Source organism: Colletotrichum orchidophilum (genome assembly GCF_001831195.1).
Source record: "Colletotrichum orchidophilum strain IMI 309357 chromosome Unknown Scaffold_10.1, whole genome shotgun sequence".
Lineage (NCBI taxonomy): Eukaryota > Fungi > Ascomycota > Sordariomycetes > Glomerellales > Glomerellaceae > Colletotrichum > Colletotrichum orchidophilum.
Genome location: NW_019172966.1, coordinates 156,949 through 179,501, shown reverse-complemented (window position 1 = coordinate 179,501; position 22,553 = coordinate 156,949). Strand labels below are relative to the sequence as shown.

The following is a 22,553-nucleotide window of genomic DNA, read 5'->3' as shown; positions in this document are numbered from 1 at the left end:
ACTTCTCACCACAACTCACAATGGCTCAAAAATCACCCACGATCGAGGTGACAAACCTCAGCTATAACTTTCAAGACTCCAGCTCCGGCCTCAAGAACATCTCCCTGTCCGTCCCCTCCCGCTCCCGCACCCTCCTCATCGGCGCCAACGGCGCCGGCAAGACCACCCTCCTCCGCCTCCTCGCCGGCAAACGCCTAGCGCCCCAGGGCGGCATCTCCATCGCCGGCATCGACCCTTTCAAGGACGGCCTCGAGGGCGTCACCTACCTCGGCCTGGAATGGGTCCTCAACCCCATTGTCCGCACCGACATCGGCGTTCTTGAGCTGCTTAGGTCCGTCGGCGGTGACGCATACCCGGACCGCCGCGACGAGCTCGTCAGCGTCCTCGACATCGACACCGCCTGGCGCATGCACGCCGTCTCGGACGGTGAGCGCCGCAGGGTCCAGCTCGCAATGGGCCTCATCCGGCCCTGGACCATCCTGCTGCTCGACGAGATCACCGTCGACCTCGACGTGCTCAGCAGGGCTGAGTTCCTCGCCTGGCTGCGTCGTGAGACGGAGATCCGGGATTGCACCATTGTCTATGCGACGCACATTCTCGATAACCTCGCGGGGTGGCCCACGCACCTGGTGCACATGCACCTGGGCACCGTCCGCGAGTGGGACACGGCGGACAAGTTCATCGAGGGCCTCGACGGCACCACCGGCAATAGCACGCTCGGCGAACTGGTCCTCGGCTGGCTGCGCAAGGATCTCAAGGACCGCGGTCCGAGATCGCAGGCAAGGGTCGCGCCTGAGGGCAAGACGTATGCGACTGGCGGCGTCGGAGGCTATGGCGATGAGTCTGACAAGCTGAAATGAAGCTTGAGTTCTTGACTCTTGGCAACGCGCGGAGCGACGGAGCACCAGCTTTCCTCGACACGGGTGTCTGGTAGCGGGGTGATTCAACAGTTTTCAATTTCCTTTCTGCATGCTGCTGGAGAGAGCGGCGTCTACGGCACTCAACTGCCTTAGGGACGGTGTTTTGTGTGTTTGATTTCAAGCAATCTGAAGTAGCAACCAAGCTAGGGTTGCTTCCGCGTCGGTATGTCTTTCAACTTAGACAACGGGATCAGGAAAGGGAGAGGTTTAGGTAGAATACGGAGCATAAGAGGGGCACTCTCAACCGGCCTTGCTCGACGGCGGCGTTTGGTCACGTAGACCCCTTCAACAAGGGGGGCACAGCCCTGATGGGCTTTTTTTCTTTTAGGATTTCCACGGCTTTAGAGATACCCTATGTCTTCAACCGAAAGGGGCTTTACGTTTGGACGGAGGAAAAACTGTCGACTCAACTAGACAGATATGAGAAAGTCATGTAACAGAATGTCAGAAAGACATTTGCTCTCAGGTTGCGTTACTCATCTCCGAAAGGGGTATCATGAATACATCCGTCCCAAGCCTCTCCCTGTCGCCATGTCTACCAGACAAGAACCGACTAGCGTCGTGGAAGGAGTATCCCTCTATATGGCATTCTTAGAGCTCATAAGGACCTTCATCGTATTCTTCATCAACGAGGGTATGCCGCCCAACCCCTTACCCTCCAATGCTCGTAGCACAATGATCCTATACTCGGACCACGTGATGCGTAGGCCCCTGGCGTCTGCCAATCTCGCCAGACTATTCGACGTCACCGGCCCCGCGTGTCGTGTAGAGATGGCGTCCTCGTTCGCAGCCAGCTCACGGTCCTCCAGCTCTCGAACACACTCCAAGGCCTGCAAGCTCAGCAAGGGCGAGTAGGAGAACCCAAACAGCGTTGGCAGCGCGAGGTCCATGCCCAGGTCTTCGACATATCTGCGCAGCCGCAGGGTGACGGGACGCGCACTGAGGCAACCGAGAGCGTTCTTATCGCCGTCGTTGAAGGCCTTGCCGCGCCAGAGGCAGTTGCAGATGTCCATAAGGAACCCGTTGAAATGGTTCACATAGCTCGGGGCGTACGTCGTCGGCTGCCGCCTAGACATGGCCATCTCGAAGCCCTTTTTGTATATGGCCAGGACGGTGCACAGGCGCGATACGTTGGCTAGGGAGTGGCTGAAGAAGAGAAGGTAGATGAGCTGAGCCGGCGGATTGGCGATGCGGAGGAGTGGCTGAAGGGTAGGATCGGAGATGCTGGCGGCGGCCTGCTCATAAAGGTCGAGGACACCGCCGTGGACAGCGGCACTGGATGAGGCTTGGACGAGGCTTAGGGCGACAATGCCTGCGTGCTCCATGACTTCGTGAAATACACTGACGGGGGCGTCCTTGGGGATCTCGTTGAGCGAGACGAGAACAAAGGTCCAGCGGCGGAGGAGGTTTTGGTAGAGTTTGAGCAGTGCCAGCTGAGACTCGGCTGTTGGAGGAAGACACTTTTCCAGGGGCTTCAGAATTACCTTGTACAACTCTGGTACACAGTCAGCATACGGTGGAGGACACCGAGAATGGACCGCTTGCCATCAAACGCCACGAGAGGCGCGTATTGAAGAATGCCGAGGATGGAATCCCGAGCATCGATGCCATTCCATGTCGTGAACAATTTCGTCAGGAATTGTAAGACGGCCGGTGGAGTTTCCTACACAGTCAGCGAGGCTTAATTGAAGTGGTTTGCAATGCTTACTTTGACACGGGCCACGTATTCCTCCAGCATTTCCATCGTTTCCATAAACGACTTGTAATCGGCGTTGCCGTTGAGCACGTCTTCGAGGACGGCATCGATCCAGTGGACCACACGTTTCGAAGCGGCATCATCTTTCTTTAGGGAGACGAATTTCTGGAGAAGGGGATCCGCTAGCACAGCCGCGAGCTGATTAGGCAGCTCAATCTTCTCAACTGTCTGGGCAAGGCGATCGGCACTGTCAATTTCTTCCAGGGTGACTGAGGTCTTTCGTAACTGTCAGCCATACACATCATTATCTGGTTGGCTTTCCTCCAGACGCTTACCTCTGTGGCCTCCGAAGTGTAGACAGGAGGAAGATTTGACGACTTGTTGCCGCGGGCCCTGAGAGCCTGGTGATTGACGCTGAAGCCGTTCTGGGGTTGGCCGGCTGCTTCGGCGGTCCGTTGAGAATGGTCTCGTTGGATCTGGCTTAGCCTTTGGCGCCATTCCACGTCGGGGTGCTATGAAATCAGAATGGATGTCTTGTACGCATGTCGGGAAATCTCTCACTTTGAAAGCTGAGGCTCTGCCCCTTAGCGCATCGCTGACGATAATTTCGGGATAGTAGTCTTTGAAAACCCGAAGGAGGCCCGTCAGTGCGGGATCATTGCCTGTTTGTCTGGAAAGGTTGAGGCTGAGATGTGTGATTAGCACCAAGACTTCTCTGCGTGTGCCGGGAGACCAACTCACACAGCTTGGATCCTGAAGGGCCGGACATGTTTTCTGCGTGTGATCAAGGCGAGCAGATGGCAAAGTTGCGGTCTTGGTTAGCGTTAGCCCCTTTCCTGCACGCATCAGAGAAACCTCCCTACCGTATGGCTGCCGTGTCGAGCAAGTTAAACAGAACGGCATATGCTTGCGACAGGATGGCGGGCTTCTCGATAATATGGTATGCCATGATCAGCCATTTCAGGACATTCGACTGCAGGACCAGCGAAGGCTTCAATTCGCCGTGGCCCAGGCATCCTACAACCCTCAAGACGATATCACTGGATAGTCGAGTGGCAGGGTAGAGGTTCTTGAGCAGAGCATTCAAGCTTGCCTGGTCCAACAAGCTTGGCCTCGTGAGCAGGTCAATGAGTTCGCTCAGGGGTTCGGGAAGCAGGCCATTTTCAAAAGCGTGTGACGCGACTTTCTCGACAGTGGGCTTGATATTGATTGCTCGCCGTTTTGCGGGGATCCTGGAAGCTGTAGAAATGAAGTTGAGTCAATCCACGAAATGCTTGTGTTGTGAGGGGTTCAACTCACCCTCGACAACATCGCCAATTAGGAGGCCGACGTCAAGGTCGACGTTTATTTCCAGAGACGTTTCGTTGGTGGGCGAAGCCATTCTACCTGGTACTTCTGCTTCTTGAAAAGGTGACACTCTTTTCGTGCCGAGTCTCCAATGGATGGAGACAATTTGGCAACATTAGATGACGCGGGGTCCAGCGTCGTCAAGGTCCAACATGGGTGACGGGCCCGGTTCGGCGTGAGGGACAGACGCGTCGCGAGGGGTGAAGATCAAGGTGAGCGCGTCCAGACCGGAACAAGGGGACCGTGCACGCTGACCCTGTCACTCTGACGGAGCCCATCTTCCCATTGGCTGTGCTGGACCATTATGGGTCTATTCTTCGGCGCTCCAGCGGCCGGGGTCACTGGCCGGAGCAAGCTCCATCCTCAGCAATTCGCTTAAAACAGATGCAGGAGCAGAGCCGGAGCAGAAGCATACGCCTACATCCTTGCCTTGCTCTGTACAAGTTGTCGGATCCAGTGTGGGGGGATTTCGGTCAGCGATATCCGCAATGAGCGCGAATACGCGCGGAAACGGGAGGTATCAACAGAAGCACGCTTCGGTGAAGGGTTGGGCGAGGCCGGCCGAGGCCAGGCGGGCCCCTGCATCGTTGCACCTCTGTCCAGGTCCCGCGGATAAATCACGAGCCAGCAGAGGAGGCATGCCATGACCTGAGGATCTGACCACCGATGGAATTGCCCTGGTTGACGGACATCTGCCCCGGTACGGCTTGCTCTGGTGATTTGGACCCCAAGGAGTCGTTTCAAGTGGCCTCGTCGTTGCGGGCGGGGGAATGGCAACGAACAAACCTCAGCAGCAGGAGGTGCTCACCGGTCTTGGAATATGCAATTGCTGGTCTGGTCATTGACGTCGTGGCAACCTTCGGACCGTAAGCGGCGCATATGCCGTCTTGGCTGCCATGGCTGTCGCTCATTTGGTCTTTGGGGTCCATGTGGGGGACTAATGTGAGATATGAGGTGCAGTCATCCAAGAATCCGTGTTACAGGCTTGCAGCAAGTCATGAAAGGCGTGACGAGGACGATTCGGCTCGGGTTGCGAATGGTCTTCTTTCTACCCGGTCTTTCTACCCGGCCTCTGCTCCTGGCTTTCCCGTTGTGATTACGGGGTCGGGGTAGGAGATATTGACAAGAGGCAGGTACAAATGCACGGCAAGGGCAAAAGGGAAAGAAGGGGGACATTCGTGGTCTTATTTGGGGTTACACAAGGCGAAAGGCGACCTGCAAACATCATTTGCTGCAACTGCAGTCTGCAAGTTGTTGGGAGAGAGGGGGGGGAGAGAGAGAGGAATTGCTCCGGTATCCGCAAGGTAGGAAGGTAAGGCACATGAATGCCCATGTTTGGCAAGGCGTCTTTTGCATGGAGGCATCTCAATTCGACGAGTCTTCAACCCAAATAACTATCTGCGTATCAAGGTAGGTAAGACCATGGGTAGGTACGTAGAGACGTTACGTCTGGCGGCATCCTGGACCGTACGTACCTACCCGTTCCAGCAACGCCCGTGCTTACCGTTGTATACCGCCGTCCCGACGCTCCGTCCCGCGAAGTTCCTGCGTGACCTCTACCTAACCTCGCGCGCCCAACTTACTGTTGCCAAGTTCCAACGTCTCTCACCGTAACATTAAGACTGCGTACACTGCGTACACTGCGGACACTACCCTACTAGCTGCCTCTCGGTGACAGGGTTGCCTCGAAACATCTGCAACCTCCAACAGGCGCATCCTGCACAAATACTACTGGGCCCAACAATGCCCTCATATGGTCAAGCTCGCTGACTGCGGCGTCAGAAGCGGCTCACCCAGTCTAGTCATACTGCCATCTTTGCCTGTTGTTCCACAAACCGGCTACGCAAATGCCTCGCAAGAATCCTTCAGTCGTCCGGCCCCATCACATCATTCATTGCTTCTTACAAACCTCCACCTTTCTGCGCGAGGTCATTCTCGCCTCCGCTTCTTACCGCATGTTTGGTGCAAGACCGCCGTGATCGAGCTGTCGATTCAGGTCTTCTGACTCCTCACTGCAGTTTGGTCTCGTCACTGACATTGTTCCAGGTCCGCTTCGATACCCGGGACTGACTGGCGCCATGTCCGGCCCTTCCAACCATTCTTGAATCTTGCCGTACTCTATGTGCTCACCGACGTCTCTCCCTTGTTGTTTGACGAATCATCCGATCGACGACTTCCTTCGCCATGTGTCCGTCCCTCTGGCTTTGTGGCCTCACATATCATTATCAGTCGCGGGCCGAGGTCTCCACAGCCGAGAAGACCGAATGAACATGGGCATCTCCCCTGTATCTCTGCGCCTTTTTCTCGTCCCTTTTCGTCGGTAGGATTCTGCCGGTAAACCCTATTTTTCCACACTCCGAACAAGCACCAAAACTCCCCCAAAGCTGGCTCTGCTAGACCAGGCAGCCTCCTATATTTTCTTGGACCTGCTACTTTCAGCGGGCCTGTCCAGGGCAGTTGTTGGTTGGGAGCTCCAAAACCATGGCCACGGATGACAGGCAACGATAGCAAGCCGCAAGCGGGCTTCAAGCGAGGTGGCGGCCTCGCTTGGACGAATGAACGAGACAGGCCCCAGACACCGATAGCTGACATTGTTCCGTCTTGACTTCTCTCTCCTCGGCTGACTGAACCACCTTCATCCAATACCGTGGGGGTTTTGCAACCTTCTGTGACGGCGTAGTGTCGTGAGGCCTAATCTATCGCTGTCATGGACTTGTCTTTGTGTCACCTTTCGGCCGTCATGTGTAGTGGCGTCTGCTTACCGCAGTGCCCATCTCTATCTCACCTCGCCTTACCTTTGCTAACTATACGCCGCGCGCCGCAGGTCGGACGCCAATTTCGTCTGCAGCAACATTGTGTAACCTTCCCTAACCCTCGTGTTGCTAAGTAGCATTTGCAAGGTTCGCCTGGTGGTCAGCATACCGAGGTAAAACGTTCGTCCCTCGTTGTTCCGTTATTCCCCCCCCAAATAGCAGCTTCAATCATAGTAAGCTAACAAGACGGACGTATTACCGCTCCGTACCGCGCCGGTTACATTGGATCCATCCGTCCATCCGTCCTCCCACCATTTCTCATTTCATGGGTACACACACACACACTCTCTCTCTCTCTCGCTCACTCACTCACACACCTCTACAACCAACTTGCTTATTGCATCAATCAGACAGATGTCCCCCAGACCAGGAACCATGGAGCCCTTGATTTGGTAACCTGCTACAAAGACCCACCACCCACGGTGAGGAAGCGTGGAGGCCCCTCGACATTAGCCGCTGTCGTCTTCTCACCTCTTGTCCTACCTTGACCTTACTCGCTCTTACATACCGTTGCTCAGCATTCTGCCTTGTTATGCATCCAACTGATGATGCCTCCGTGCATATTTTCTTTCAAGATTTTCCCCTCCATGTTGCCCATCTGTCCCCATCTTGTGTCTAATCCGGCTGTCAGGTCGGCCTTGTGCCCTCGACCGGTCGCCTCTGCTGCACACCCCACTTTCTCTACTGGCCCTCATGCATTCCCTCCCACACCTATCTGGATAAAGATCTTTGTGTGGAGTCTATCGCCCTCTTAGACTCGGCTCTGCTCCCAGCCCTTCGCGGTATGTGTAACCAGTCCTAGCATTTGGAAATATGTATCTTCTAACATTTAGTCTGGTTTCTCCCTCAAGACTTGCTCGCCCGGATGCCAGGTGCTATCGAGTCGATTGACCTTTGGTCTCCCGAAACTCTTTCAAGAACAACCGCAATAAACGTTTCGCGAACAACACCGAACAATCGAGGACACGCCTTTCAACTTTATTTGTTTTCGGTTTCGACCCTGGTTTCTTCTTCTACCCTAGCAACGCAAACAACACATCAAACCATTTCAACTCACGCCTCCCTCGCCTTGACGTGCTCTTAGTGCTTATCGTCTTACATCCGGTCCATCACTCCCGTCCTCTCCAGCCAACACCTGTCTCTTATTCAACAAGACAACTTGGGAACAGGCGTTTGCGCTTCTAGGTTGGCTCATCGTCAAGTAGCCGCGGGCATAGTGCGCTGGCTCGCAACAGCGTGGCCAAGTGGACCTGACGGCAGAACGAGCGGCAGTCGAACCGTCTCATGCCGTTGGTATGGTATTCCTCTAATATTGGTCTAGTGAGTCCAAAAGCCTTCGTTTCCTATCGAACGCTTACTCACCTTACACGACACTAATTTGTGTAACGACGCGCTGACTCGAAACAGGGATGAGCTAAAGAAACCGCACTTTACCATCTCCGCCATGAGATATTCACCGGAAATGCAGATCGATCGCCATGTCACGTCCAGGAAGAGCCCGAAGTCTACACAAACTGTCCCAACGATGTTGCTATGGGACCGACAAGATTGCATCCCTCTGGGAAGAATTCTTTCGGAAGACGACATAATTGTCCTCCTCACACCTGTTGTTGTTCCTCACAACAGATTCGCAGACAATGACAAGGATCCTTTCGAACCATTGGGTCGAGCCATTGCTTCCCGGCACCCTTTGGTCCGCCATGTTCCATACACGAAAAGAGGTGGCATCACCAACGTTCACTTTGAATTCATCAAAAGGGCCAGGGCGATCGTCTTTGTCATATCTGGGGCCCACGTAGACGACGATGTCTCTCAGATCGATTTGGCCGATGCTGCACGAACAATGGCAGACGAGCGGCCGCAGATTATAGTAGCCTGCTGCAACCTCCAAGCCCATGACCTCCACGTTGATCACTTTGCTACGCTTGTGCAAATCGCAGGCTACTCACCATCTGAGCTAGAATCCGCAGCTTCGATTATTTTTGACGATGTTCGTCCACTGACCATTAGCTCAGTTCCCGTCCAAAATCTCATCATCGCCCCAAGAGCTTGGGACGTCGAAGCTTGCGGTCTTGATATGGCCCCAGTCCATCAATTGTGGACGGAATGCCTTCCTCCCAGATTTCACCTTCCGCAGTACTTGCTTGTCTTGCTCCTTCAGAGAGATGGCTTCTCCAGGCACTACGTTGTGCGCGAACCGGAAAATAAGCAGATTGTCGGGTTTTGCGCCACATATACAACATATCCAGACGGAGGCCAAGATAATCTGCTCGGCTCGCTAGCTGTATTGATTGTCAAGAACTCATATCGCGGAAGGGGAGTGGGATTAACTCTTCACGATTATGCGCTCAAGCAGCTCCAGAGAACTCGGGGCGTCAACAGGCTGCAGCTGGGATCAGCCTTTCCACGTCTCTTTTACGGCGTGCCATCTGACTTTTTCTCTCGAGATTGGTTTTCACGCCGAGGCTGGAAAATGGACGGGTTACAGCCTGGTCAAGGGCAGGAGGCTTCAGACTGGCTCCTCAAATTTGGAGACATGCCGGTAAAAAGCTTTTCGTCAGCTGGGCTGACTTTCAGGCGATGCGGTATGATGGAGTACCACCGAGTTTTAGACATTGTCAGTCGAGACGCGGCTCGCAAAGATAACATGGGATGGTACGACCAGTACTACAACCTAGACGGCACACCTCATATCGAGGACATCGTCCTCGGTCTAGAAGGTGTCACTATTGTGGCTGTTGCTTTGACCTACATTCCCAATTCGGGGAGTCCAGCCGGCAGCGACTTACCGTGGACGAGGACTATTGGCGCGGATGCTGGGGGCGTAACCTGCATTTGCATCATAGGTTCGTGGTCACGTTGGAGATTCTAGTGGCTTTCCCCGCTGACTCTGATTCAGATGACCATCCCGAAATGGTGAATAGCCGGGACTCTGTGATGATCAGATTGCTCGATATGTGTGTCAAGTTGCTCGCCGAGCAAGGCATGCGACAATTGTTCATCGATGGTGTCAAGGGAGGGGATGACGGTTTCCAATCTTTGGGTACGTGCGGTGATTGTGTGAGAAAGCATCCTTCTAATATGGCTGGAAAGGTTTCCGACAATGGGCACGATATAAGGACGTTTGGCGAAAGGTTTGAATCCATTTATGGAATCCTGACGGCCAACAAATACCGGACCGAGATGCGGTGTTTCGCATTTCATATGCTGTGCGAACCAAACGACATGCAGCAGCCATGGAATCGCGTTATACAGTCCAGCAGACCGAATGATTCAAGACCCCAAACGTTTTCTCCACGTTCAGTGATGGAACCAGTTCATTCTCAGATCAAGCCGATGAAACACTGGAGGCTCTTAATGAAGGAGGTACGGCTAGTCAAAACGGCGCCAGCCACCAATGCGCATCTGTTTCGAGGAGCGCTGCACAAGAAGTTGCCTATGAATACCAGCAAAAATTCCGAAGCCCAACAACGGGGTGGCTATTTCTCCATGCGACGTCAGACAGGGGCTATGGGACAGTCAGCAAAGTGCCTAATCGCGCTTCTTGGCTTGCTGACCGTATCTGACACTGACACATCATGACCATCCTTCTTTGAAAGTAGACGCTTCGAATTCGCTCTACCCAAGTCAATTATCCACATCCCACCCTCCCAAAGCCTGCCCTCCTCCCCCACTCCCCCACGGTTTATTCATCGTTATAATGAGATCAGAGTCACGCGCGTAACGCGGTCTACGTTCTGAGTCTTCGATAGGCTTTCTCCATGGGCTAGACATGCATCAAGTTTTGACGACATTTCTAGGGTTCAAGAGCAAAATGAACGTGAGATTGGTCAAGCATGAGGAACAGTTGATAGGTTCATCTTCGATCTTTGGCCCTTCTCCGACTATCCCGGTGAAAACGAACCACACAGCCTCAAACTTGCTGTTGACCACTCCCCAGCCGGCAGAGGCACAGCCACAGTAAGGAGGCACTCCGAATATCGACCTTGTCGTACTGTCAAGGACTTATGTCAACGACGCTGATCAAAGGCATCATGGTCAGCTCTGAAGAAGAGCTCTAAATCTCTGATCTTCACATCATCAACCGCAACGCGTCAAAGGCCATTGAGGCCCAACCGACGATCACGAAACATGTCGCTCCCAATCGTGCCAGGCACACCCCTTCGGTTACTTGTGCCATATGGTAATGGTGTTGGCACTGCCGATCACGCAGGCCTAATAACCGGAGGACTCGTCTTGAGTAGATTGACTCTCCAGCTCAAAGCCAACCCAATGAAGGAGAACTCGCTCTATGGTCCGACAAATGCCTACACACAGACCCTCCGGTTTCCACTGTACTGCCCATGGCCTGCAAAACGGCAGACTCCCACGCTCCTTCAAGTAAGGGCCCAACGGGAGAGAAATGTTGGCCGGGAGCAACCGAGCCAAACCGAAGACTCCAGTTCCGCTCAGTATCCCAGTTATGTCAGCGGGGTTATCTCCGCTCCATGGCCCAACCAGTCCGAGCCTGGTCCTTCCGAGCTTGGCAACCACCCTTGTTCTCCAGATCCCTGGTCACAGGTACCGTCTCTTTTGGTGTCATATGCAAGTTGGATCACATCCACAAATGGCCTAGAAGGTTGTTTCGTTAAGCAATGCCCCTTCGCCTAAACTTGCCAAGCAACAGGAAGGCGTTGCCAGCTTCGCACAGCCTGATATAGTATCCAGGCGCAAGCGAGCTCAAAGAGTAAACACATGCTGCTTGCATAGCAAGCTGCTCATGGTTCCACAAGGATCGATACAGCATTTTCTCCAATATTGATCACCACCAGATAACTTCCGCCATCTGAACATTTCGGTATGGACATGGACTTACCTGAGGCGTACATGACGAGGGCGCAAACCGGCCCACTCTTGTCTGCCGGAACGCCGCAGTGAACCACACATATTCAGATTCTGTTGGCGCGGAATAGCGTAATGGGCACTGCTGACATGGTCGCAAGCAGGCCAACTTTGGAGACAAATCCCTTTTGACCCAAGCGGCACAGCGATGTCGGGAAAGCCCCATGCCTTGGGCCCTGATGTTGATGTTAGTCTCACCGCCGATCCCAGGCCTTTTTTCCTTTTTTTTTTTTTACACCTAGGAGCTTCCGGAGAGCTCTATCAGCAGCCCGGTGAAGGTGGTCTTTCTCCCTGGCGGTTATGGCGCATGAAGCTATCCATCCAGCGGACCGCGATGTGGCCGGCCGACGAAAGCTGACTTGCAGAGTGTGAACTAGGGTGGATCGTGATGACTGTGGTGAGAAAAGAGGGGGTGTCTGACGCCTTTGGGCGACGGCCACGAACACACCACGGGGACTCGGCAACCCACTAGACCATCATGCTTGTGTGACAGCTCTACAGATCTAAGCACTCGATGTGGCAAAGTGACATGGCCATTTCATCGAGGCAGTCAAACCCCCCCCCCTCCCTTCTTCTTCTTTTTTTTATTATTTTTTTTTTCAATAACGCCTCACACCGTCGATCAAGAGGCAGCCAGCAGCACAGGAAGAGGACCTGCGGAAGAAGACTTCGATGACAAACGACAGGTCGGTTCGGATCCTCTCCTTCCCCGGTCCCAAAGACAAGACAGATTAGGACCGCTGTCGTCCTGTTTTCTTCAAGCAAAGACTTGCCCGACCTCAAAGTCCCAAGGAGCTGGGAACCCTGGCTCTGTTGCAGACGTAATCGGGCGGACAAGCCTATTTTTCCGTCAATATCGGGCTCTTGAGGGAAGGGCGCCCTTCAGACAGGGATTCCGGCCTTGCCTACCATTGCCTATCTCCTGAGACATGACATCGATCTGTCGCACAACGAGTAAGCTCGTACAGCAAAAGGGGCCGTCGGGGTCCGAAGATGATCGGAGGGGGCCGGAAACGCTCCGTCGGATGCTCAGAGCCGAATTGGACAAAGATGCGACACCGGCATATGCATATGCACACTTTCGAGTTTATAATTCTTTCAATGGTAATGACTGAGTCAGTACAGAGACTAGCCAAGCCAGCGTATCAATAGGAGGCACAGTGCAAGAAGGCATCATCATCACTTGATATGCCAGCCGCTAACCTCCCTTCATGGTGACGTTCATTGCATGCGCTCTCTGGTGCCAAGGGATAATATTGTACAAAATTTGAAAATTTCGTCTCTGTATACTACTACCTACTAAGATCACCGTATTCCTTCAAAGTAATGTAGGCTGCGAGATTTGTGTTGCGTTGCCTTGCTTTTCGATCATTTCACACGGCGCTGGTCTGTGATGATTAAGGAACTAACGGCTATAAAAGACATGGATTTAAAGACCAAAGGAAGAGATGGATGAAGGAATCTCTTTTTTAAGAGTGGTGTAACGTATGAGTCGGAAGACGAATGGTTACTATTTCGAACCTAATGAAAGACCAAGATTTGAAGAACTCGTCGACGGGATATATCGTTCGCCGAAGATAGACCCAGGAGAACGGGTGAGGGGATCAGACCTGTTGATTGCTACAGATTAAGTATCTGCTTTCGGGGCAGAGCTCATGGAAACACCCCTGATCAACGGGTTAACGTCAAGCTCCTGTTTGACCTGGCCAACGAAGCCGCGTTGGTTCGCAAACAAAAAATAAAGCGGGGGAGCGTTACATGCAAAGGATTGCCAGCCTTTTGGCAGCCTCTTATTGCAATTTCGGCCCTAGATCAATTCGGGCTGGTGGGAAGTCGAAACTGTTCTGCATGACGAGCTGAATCTGATGAAAAGCGGCAAGGCACGACATACGGCGCCTGGCGCGCTACATATGCTTTTTTGAACATAAGCAGTTTTGTCAAGAGCTTTTTTCGAAAAGAGGACTGTTTGTCTTACTATGTACAGCCGCCTTGTCAAAGAAGAAAACCTTGTGCTACCTCGAGGATCTAGAGCGGTCGGGAAGATTAGTTAGCCAATGAGCGCCGTGATGGATGATTTGGCGTTTGAGAGAGGGGAGGGGGGGGGAGACGGAACGCCAGTTTCTACATTTTGACTTTGGGACACGGATGGACGATGGACCACAGGCCTAGAACGCGGTTTGTATCTTGGACCGATATCGTGTGAGATGTGTGGCATGAAAGAGGGGTAAATCGAGGTCTGCGAGGTAGCTTGTACATGATCGTGAGAATGTGGCGTTTAGCTTTGTAGGCATTTTGAGTCTGTGGCATTCTCTTGGCCTCGTCCGAGCTGCGTGTTGCCGTTCCTATAATGTCTTTATGACCTTGGTTACCACTTCTTTTCTCAATATAGTCTGAGCAAGGAAATGTGAGCTGGCGAGTGACCTGCATTCTAAGCTTCGGTACGCCCTCGGTCTTTGTCACTCGGTGGGTATACTTGCGGTCATGGAAATTGATGGTCCACGTTCTCTTGAGGGGGGTTAAGATGACTTTTTGAGACGAAATGTCTACTTGAACACGTTGGCCATGTGCGTAGAATATTAAGTCGGATTTCCAGCCTGGCGTTGCGTACGGAAAGGAGATACGCCGCGGTGCGGGCAGACCTTTCTTGTGCAGCCGAAATTCTGCTGCTACTGCAGTTGAGCTATCTTTGAAGCCTTCAAGTTACATATATGGGTACCGATGTCCTACTTGGACAATGTAGATGATGACAATGGTTTCTGCTTGCTTCCAGAGCCGTTTGTGTTGGGGATTTAGTCGAATTCTTAGAATCAATCACCTTGCCGCGAGGTTATGTTGACGAATGGAGAGCGGCAAAGCCTAAAATAGACTGTCACCACAAACGTGGAAGAATGATCTTTCACTTCGGAAAACTCGATCAACAGATAGATTAAGAGACAAAGTTGTGTCAATAGATGTGATCGGGTACGATTTATGGAAGTCTGATGAAGTGCGACTAAAGCTGTAAAAGTTGACTGATAGAAGTTGAGAGCGCGACATTGAGAACGCAACAGTAGTGAACATCGAGACGCGAAGGGCGCCAGGGGCGACCTTTCTAATGTTTTCCGTACTCTTGTCTTCAAGTCAATGGCTGCGTGCTGTTCACATGGAACATATCTAGAGTCGGTATTCCGGCCTCAAAGACTTTGAAAAGGCACTGGTAGGCAAAGCCGAGTGCTAGAGTAGTGGTCTCCTGATTCTGGTAGTCGATTCCGGCTTCTCTGGCTTGAGATCGCTCAAGCGTCAATCCTCAAATGTTGTGATGAGTTGAAAAATATCGGAATAGTAACATTCGTCGAGCGTCTCTCATTATGTTTTCTCTCAGATCCACTGCTATTCACTCATTAGTGGGTTTATCTTATCGACCTTGGGCCACCTGAGCAGCACTGGGATGATGCGACAAGAGGTTAATACAAATTGTATGTTGACGTCGCCGAGTCCCTCTCTATATCGTTCGTCGTTACAAAACGTACAGGAACCGCTTGCATCATGGTTGGCGGACTTTTATACGAAGCGATCTTTTCCCTGAATCGCGATGTCGCTTCATGGTTGAATCGCGCACTCCGCCCATCATGACGAGACCGGAGCATAGCCAGTCACGCCATCGACGTCGCTGCTGTGGCTCTTTGCTTGGCGTATGAATTTGGATGAAATTGTGCATCGCGACGCCTGCCATTGCTTCGCCGTTGCTGCATACCAATCCAAACCGCTCTGGACGCGGGCCGAAGGCGGACCTTTTCTCCTATTTGACGATTGACTCTGGTGTGGTGCTGTCAAAAGCTGTTAGAGGAGGCAGAGCTGAAAATATCATTGAGACATGACTTGGCATGCCGACCACCGGGAATCTATCACTTGCACTCGCGTTTTCCTGACTGAGCAGATAAGCCATGTCGTGAGCATTCAATTGGCAAGCCCGAAGTGGCATCGAGGCCTCTAGAATCAGAGGAACCCTATCTCCTTTCAATCCACGGCGCCCTCTTAGCAGATTAAAGTTTCAAACAAACCCAAGAGAATACCAACGGATGGAAAACATTTCGTCGAGGCTTTGTGGAATATGTCTAGCTGGCTGTTATGTTCACCAAAGTAGAAGGACATAGCCTCAGGATGTTAGCTTCCACTGGCATTGACGCAGCCGGGCTCGGTCGACGCGGGCAAGGGATACATTGAGCAAGCTGTTGATTGGCATGTGATTGTGATCGAAGCCATACAACACAAACTGAATGGCACTTTCGTATAAGAAGTGGTAAGGGTCTTTTATCGTATCAAAGTAGCCTACACACAAACGGGGACTCGGAAAGAACCCCCGTTAAATCATGAAAAAGTAAAATAGAAAAAAGCTTTTGATGGTATTCGTGCCCAAAGATCCGCCGACACCCCTTTTATCCCTCGCTCCTTTTGTCAATAAAGTCGTCAAGGATCCGTGTATTTTGAATTTCGTTTATGTTTTTCATCCGCCATTAGGTGTTCGTTCGTTTCTGTGCTCACGCCCCATTTTTTGTTGTCATCTAATTCCGAGGGAGAAGACTGAGTTACACGTGCTTTATGCCCACTTGGAGAAGTCGACCGACTCAACAAGGGCGTCGAGTCCGTTTCCTGGCGAAACTTCTGTGTCGTTGGTAGTGGTAGAGAGCATAGAGCTCCGATGGCTGGTTTGCTCGCTAGTGCTCGTGAAGAAAGTTGCGACAGAGGACCGGCGCAGACTGCTAAAGCTGTCGCGCACATTGGCCGCAGACTTGGACGCATCTGCACCTTGTGCTATGAGGTGACTGTTGCCGACGACTGCGCCGCCCAATGATGTGGGCGGCGGCGAAGGTGTCGAAGCACTATTCAGGTGACTCAGATGGGGGGGATGCGATGACTGATGGACGCCGGCGGTGTTGTTCTTAGGGCCGTATTTGTCGCGTAGGCGCTTGATCTCTCTCAGTCTGTTGCGCCATGAACTGACATGCTCGCCGCCTTCGCGATTTGCCCATACCAGACAGAAAACGGAGGCATTGAGAGCCAAAAGTCGGATGAATCCTGGCAAAGCCCTCAGGCTGACCATCTTTGTCTCTGATGCGGGCGAGATTTCGGGAAAGCCGGGTCTGCTCATCACCTGTACTTTGTAGAACGGTGGATGCTTCCCTTCGCTCGGCGGATTTTCTCTGATGGTGAGGAACGACGCCCTCGCCTCTGGAGTGATAACGATGTTGACGTAATTGAACTCACTCGGGAACGTGTCGAACCTGAAGGGCATGCCAGAGTCGTTGAAAATGATGTTGACAAAGTCGTTGCCGATGTGTCGCTTTTTCAAAATGACTTGAGGGTCTCGTTCGAGGTTTGTAGGCATTTGCGTGATGACATGGAACACCATTTCGGTCACCTTGTCGCGCCAGCAAAAGGTGTACTCGCCATCGGTGTCATACTCTCTGTCGAGTCCCTGAGTATTGAACTTGGACCCTTTCAGCCTCGTCAGAGCGCCCAAACCGTTCAGGAAAGCCACATAGTCGCTGCTGCCCGAGACGTTGGCAAGGATCTCCGTCTCTTCTGTTTGGCCTTCGCCAATATATACCACTCCGACCTTGTGTCCATCTACAGTTGAATTACGGTCAAAAACACGCACAGTTCTTTGAGTCGCTTCGTCGTTGGGGAGAGGAATAGGCCGGGCAGTGTCTTGCGTTTGAGGAGTCGAAGTCATCAACTGCACCATCAAGTGGCTGGGAAGGATATTGTTGTTGGTCACCTGCCCATCTCTCGAGACATCAGAGATGTACTGAGCTTGGTGGGCCGGGCGTGGTCGGAAGTTCTCATGCACAATGTAGGAGGATGTTCCCGACGGTTGTCGCTTCGTAATTTGTGACCAACCAGTCGTTGTCGACTGCTCAATTGTCACAATGCTATTGCCCATTAACCATCTTCGCTTCAAAATCTCCCCGAATCGCTCCTTGGTAAAGAGAAGGTCCTCGGAAGATTCGTCTGCGTCCGCGTAGGCGACCCTTTGCATGAAGTCGAGTGTGACAAGGGCTTGCTCTTCAGGATTCTGCCCACCGTCGACGTCGCTTAGCAGGTTCTTGGCAATCCAGCCGACATGGTTGGCACGATCCGGCAGCTTCAAAGCCAAGAACCAGAACGTGATGACATGGTACGCCAGAGCATACACGTACTGAGGCAGATCATCTGCAGCATTCGGATGCAAAAGGTCAGAAGTAGATCCGGTCGGTGTTGCTGCTTCGCTGTGTAGGCTGCCTCGTTGGGCCTGCTTCTTGTCGCGCACGTACTGGAGATAACGAATGCAGATTCCAAATACAATGCGGTACTCGTCTTCTCTGAAGTTGACGTACAGGTTTTGCATTCTGCTCAGACAAGCGAGGAACTCGAGAATATGCATTGCGACGTGGGGTTGTGTAATGATTTGTGCCATCTTCTGTAACATCTGCACCAGCGTTTTGCTGGTGGACAGAGGCAATTCATGGCAACAGATTGATAACGCGTGGATGCAATATTTTGCGCAACGCTCCCACGTCGAGATACCCTTGACAAAGGCTTGCACAATTTCGTCCTCTTGGTCCTTGAGGAAGTATTCGTGGTAACTGAGAATCATTGTCAGAGTATGAAAAAGACAAATGGCAACATCAGCGCGTCGCAGGCTTGTGGAGTTTGGCGGCTCCTGGAAGCTGTTCGTCCTGATTTGCTCGCACGTAACTCGGCGAAGCTCTTGAATCTGCGGTACCGCGCTCCGGAAGATGGCGTGGTTGGTAAGTTGCGAGGGCAGATGAACCAACACCATGCTGTAGATCTCCCATTCGCTGCCGTTTTCGATAATGTGCACAATCGTGTCGAGCCAAGAGTCCATGTTCAATGCGGTTTGCCTCGACTCCACGGTGGATAGCTCCCTTTCTTCCGCGGTCTCTGAGTTTAGGTCCTCGACAAACGATACTAGGATAGGGCTTGCAATCGCCGATGGAGACTCGGGCAATGCCTCAGGGTCAGGCAGCGCCCAGAGTTGCTTGTACGGGGAGGACGATTTCGCCCCGCTGGCAGAACGGACCGGAAAGACTCTGTCTTGAGTTCCGGAGCTGCTGAATGAAATCCCTCTTGTAGATCGGGAGACAGCGCCTTGATCTGCTCTGGTGGGTCTCGTGGGTTGAGCAGCGTCTTCAGCTTGCTTCTTTGCTCGAGAAGAAGCTGTGTGAAGGAGTGCTGCCGCGAGACCGTCGGATTCCGTGTCATTGATCAGGAAAACACGATTTGCCCAATCCGCTCGAAGTCGGAAGAGGAGTTTCATCGCAGTCAGCCGGGCATCGGTCTTGCAATGGCTCGTTTTCGCAATATTGACAAGTGCGTCAAAGAGTTTGAGGGTCTTGGGTCCATCCAAGTTCATACATCGCATGAACAGCTTGACATATCCTCTTGTCACGACCCCGGAAGACGTATAACTCTTGGGAGGAGCCACTGTTTCGCCACTAACGGGTGTCGTCGGCCGAGACGCAGCGGAGGCGATGGGTGATAGCAGACGATCATTGACTACGATCGTTCTGAGCGTGTCCGTAATGTAGTTGAAGAGCTCAAGATCTGAGGAAACGGCGACAGAGACCATGAAAGCCACTACAGACTCAAGCACCAGGAGGTTGGTCTCATCGGCAATATTGTGAAGAAGGTCTTTGATCAGGTTCGGAACGCAGTCGTCGTCGCCGAGCCCCTCACCAATGAGATCCAGCATATCGTAAGACTCCGTTACAGCCTGGAGCGACAACAGGCGGGTCTCAGAGCTGCGGCTTCGGTTGGCGTAGAATTCCTTCAGGACCAAAGCCAGGTTCTCCTCCCACTGCAAGTCCGAAGGCGAGCAGCATCGAAATTCCTGGAAGTAGGTGAGAACACAGCGCGCCGCCGAGTCTGGGAGTCTAGCGTGGATCTCGATGAAGAACTTTATGATGATCTGTCGCGGAACAAAATCACCCGACTTTTGCGCGGCCAGCTCCTCCAGGCGCGCTATGAGCTTCAGCAACTCGACACCTATTGCGCCATCTGGTCGGTCTGGCTCATTTGCGAGGGCAGCTACCTCGCTGTTGATGAGGATGCCGGACGGTGCCTTTTTGGAACATTCTGCAGCAATATTTAAAAGCGTTGACCAGTCCTCCTCGATGATCAGATGGTGGATGTTGCCACCGCCATCCCGGAAAAGAGAATTGATCAACTTGAGGACGGCACAGTGGACTCGGCCGGAATCGGTGCTTTTAACAGCTGCAACCAATCCATCAAGGAGTAGAGCAAAAGGCACAGGTGGATATCCCTTCTCCGTGCTCTTCGTCAACAGCTTTTCCAGGACGGCCAGTACGCCTCTAATATCCCTGGTATCCTTTCCCTTGCTGGTACCATTTTCTGGAAGATGCCGCAACAGATCGACCAGGACCCTCACGGCCGCAGGGCCGTTGTGCGATTTCAGCAGAATCGATATGGTGTGCCAGGCGATCTTGGACAGACTCGGCACGAGACAGAATATTGAACCTAGAACCAGGACGCACTCCTTGAAGCTTGCGGTGGGCAAGGCACCGAAGGTTACGATGGTATCAATAACATTGATGGAAGCTCGTAGATCCTCCTCGATGGTCGTGGTGAGACAAACGGTGACCAAGACTTTCATGAGATTGGTCATGGACTTTTCGTTGGCTACGTTGGAATTGAACTTGATGATTTCGCCGATGAAATTGAAGAGTTGGTGCAGGTTCTTCTCTTCCCCAGCAGCGGAAAATCTTGCCTTACCAGTGTTCTTCTTGGCGTCTCGGCTGGCCTGCTTCCTTGCCGCTCTGACAGCCTGATAAGCTTCACGGAGCCATATTTCAAGCTGCGGAATGACTTGATAGTCGAACCCAGATAGGTCTCGGCCGTGTGCAGTCAGATCTACAACGGCAGCGAGTTGCAAGTGGAAGTCGTTGGCGTGAGCAGGGGACTTGAGGGTTTCGAAGAAACTCTGGCGCTCCAGATCTGACGAGGCCTTGTGCTTGACGCACTCTGACAGAAGCTCCCAGCCAGCAGTCCGCTCCGCGTCCGATTTATTCGGCGTGATCATTGCCTTTCCGACATCCCATATCTCTAGCACGGGGTTCATTGGGTGTTCCGCGACAGCAAATCGGAGCGAGTTCGCAGCAGTGACACGTTCGCCGACAGGGCCATTGCCGTTTCTGAGCACCTGCAAGGACTCCATATGGGTCGGCGACCAACCGGTGAGATTGGTCCGAGTGGCGTTGACGTGGTCGGCTTTGGGTGACAGGATGGAGGAGGCGGACTTGAGGCTCGGCGGGGGGGATTTGGTCAATTTGGCGCCGGTCAGGCCCTTGAAAACGCTCGCCAGGCCGCTCGGGCGAATCGAGTCTGGCGATGAGGGCGCATCTCCTGGCGAAGGTGACATGTGGTCGTTGGTCTGATAGGACTCGGGTTGATCGCTTATGGACGAGACTAAGCGACGGAGCATGTTAGCTATTGTGTAATGCAGCAAACTTCATCTCGGCTTGGAGCGTTGGATAGCGAAAGTGGGTTGATGTTGTCATCGGTGTTGCGAATGATGAGGATGGGAGTCTTTGGGGATCCACAGGTTGCGATTTGTTGATGGCAGAGAGGCACGACCAAAGGCATTTGCGGATGACTACCTTACTCACAAGCAAAATGGCTATCAGATCAGCTGGAAAGTTGGCAGCAGGCAGTCGGGGAGGCGCCACGGTCTGGTGCACCCCATCCAAGGCGAGGCCGACGAGGCGAGCTGCAGGCAGACCAGAATGTCCCAAAGTGGAAGTGGGAGGTGGAGGGGGCGGGCGAGGAGAGCGCAAGCAAGGCCCCCGGCGCAAGTAAAACCAGTCGAGCTAGCGAGACGACGGGAAGAGAGGACCTCGGAATGGTTGCCGACGGACGGGAGCTGACAAGAACAAGGCCGGTGGTGCGGTGATCTTGGTTCTTGGATTCGTCAGTTGTCTGGTAGTGGGCCGGGTCAGAGGTTTCTGAGGGTGTGTCCGCTTGCCAGGTCGCGGGAGTTGCCAATGCGCTATCACGACATCGTATCGTGGGCCTTTGGAGGTTTCGCTGGTGGTGCAACTAGCAGAAAAAGTGACGGGGTGGAAAAGCTGACGGAATGCTGATCCCATGAGTCGGTGGGCATGGGGTGGAGGTAGCAGGTTTTTAGGGGGGGCAGAAAATGCGGCAAGTACCTGCAGCAGGAACCAACAGTTCGTGAGCGCTCAACCTCTGCCCTCCGACACAGCCTGGAATGTGTGTGCAGTTCCCGTTGCAGGCACCTAAGCTGCTGAAGGTGCCCCACTTTGGCTGGCCAGCTGATCTTGCTCGTCTCGCACCAATTTTGTTCCGTTGGCAGAGCTGTCAAGGATAATACGACGGGACGGGCGTCCGTGGCTGTGGCGTCACCGTCTGCCTTTGACTCTTGGGACGCTCCCGGATGAGCCCCATATTTATCGGCACGGGCCCGGACTAACGTTACGGTACGATACGGTTGAGTTGACATTTGAAGGGCAAGCACCTTCAGTTGTCCCAACTCCCGCGCGTAATTGTCAAATCAAAGAACCGGTCGCGACTCTAACTTGGTTGTCGGAGCAGCCTACTCTCAAGCCGATATCCTAAAGTTCGATTCACTATGCGAACATCTTGGAGTCGCGCCAGCCCCACACATAAGTCTCAAAGGCCTTTGATTCAATGAGCGAACAGGTACCTTGGACGACGTAGTAACGCAAAGACTAGGCATGCGGCAGAAGTAGTTTCTTTTCCAGACGCGGCACGCTTCCAAGGGTGGTCTGATTCAGACAAACTCTATGCCTGAAGGTGCCTTAGGGAGGGGAGGTAAAACACTTTCTTCAGCAGCAGCTTTGTCTCCATTCCGTT

The 22,553-nt window shown here is 52.9% G+C and overlaps 5 protein-coding genes across 5 annotated transcripts; 3 read left to right on the top strand and 2 right to left on the bottom strand.

Moving 5' to 3' along the window:
• Nucleotides 1-20: 20 nt before the first annotated feature.
• On the top strand, nt 21-860 carry CORC01_01869 (ABC transporter; the record flags this gene model as incomplete). The annotated part of the gene is made up of 1 exon (XM_022613522.1): nt 21-860. The coding sequence occupies one exon, from the start codon at nt 21-23 to the stop codon at nt 858-860; it is 840 nt and encodes a 279-aa protein (XP_022479906.1).
• A 638-nt stretch (nt 861-1,498) lies between these two features.
• On the bottom strand, nt 1,499-3,997 carry CORC01_01868 (uncharacterized protein; the record flags this gene model as incomplete). Its single annotated transcript, XM_022613521.1, has 8 exons — nt 1,499-2,415; nt 2,448-2,583; nt 2,629-2,892; nt 2,952-3,128; nt 3,178-3,301; nt 3,358-3,429; nt 3,480-3,855; nt 3,916-3,997. The coding sequence occupies 8 exons, from the start codon at nt 3,995-3,997 to the stop codon at nt 1,499-1,501; spliced, it is 2,148 nt and encodes a 715-aa protein (XP_022479905.1).
• Nucleotides 3,998-8,301: 4,304 nt separating this feature from the next.
• CORC01_01867 (acetyltransferase) lies at nt 8,302-10,048 on the top strand (the record flags this gene model as incomplete). The annotated part of the gene is made up of 3 exons (XM_022613520.1): nt 8,302-9,622; nt 9,676-9,819; nt 10,011-10,048. The coding sequence occupies 3 exons, from the start codon at nt 8,302-8,304 to the stop codon at nt 10,046-10,048; spliced, it is 1,503 nt and encodes a 500-aa protein (XP_022479904.1).
• Nucleotides 10,049-16,233: 6,185 nt separating this feature from the next.
• On the bottom strand, nt 16,234-21,141 carry CORC01_01866 (uncharacterized protein; the record flags this gene model as incomplete). Its single annotated transcript, XM_022613519.1, has 1 exon — nt 16,234-21,141. One exon carries the CDS (start codon nt 21,139-21,141, stop codon nt 16,234-16,236), a length of 4,908 nt encoding a protein of 1,635 aa, XP_022479903.1.
• Nucleotides 21,142-21,332: 191 nt separating this feature from the next.
• On the top strand, nt 21,333-21,515 carry CORC01_01865 (uncharacterized protein; the record flags this gene model as incomplete). Its single annotated transcript, XM_022613518.1, has 1 exon — nt 21,333-21,515. One exon carries the CDS (start codon nt 21,333-21,335, stop codon nt 21,513-21,515), a length of 183 nt encoding a protein of 60 aa, XP_022479902.1.
• Nucleotides 21,516-22,553: the final 1,038 nt, after the last annotated feature.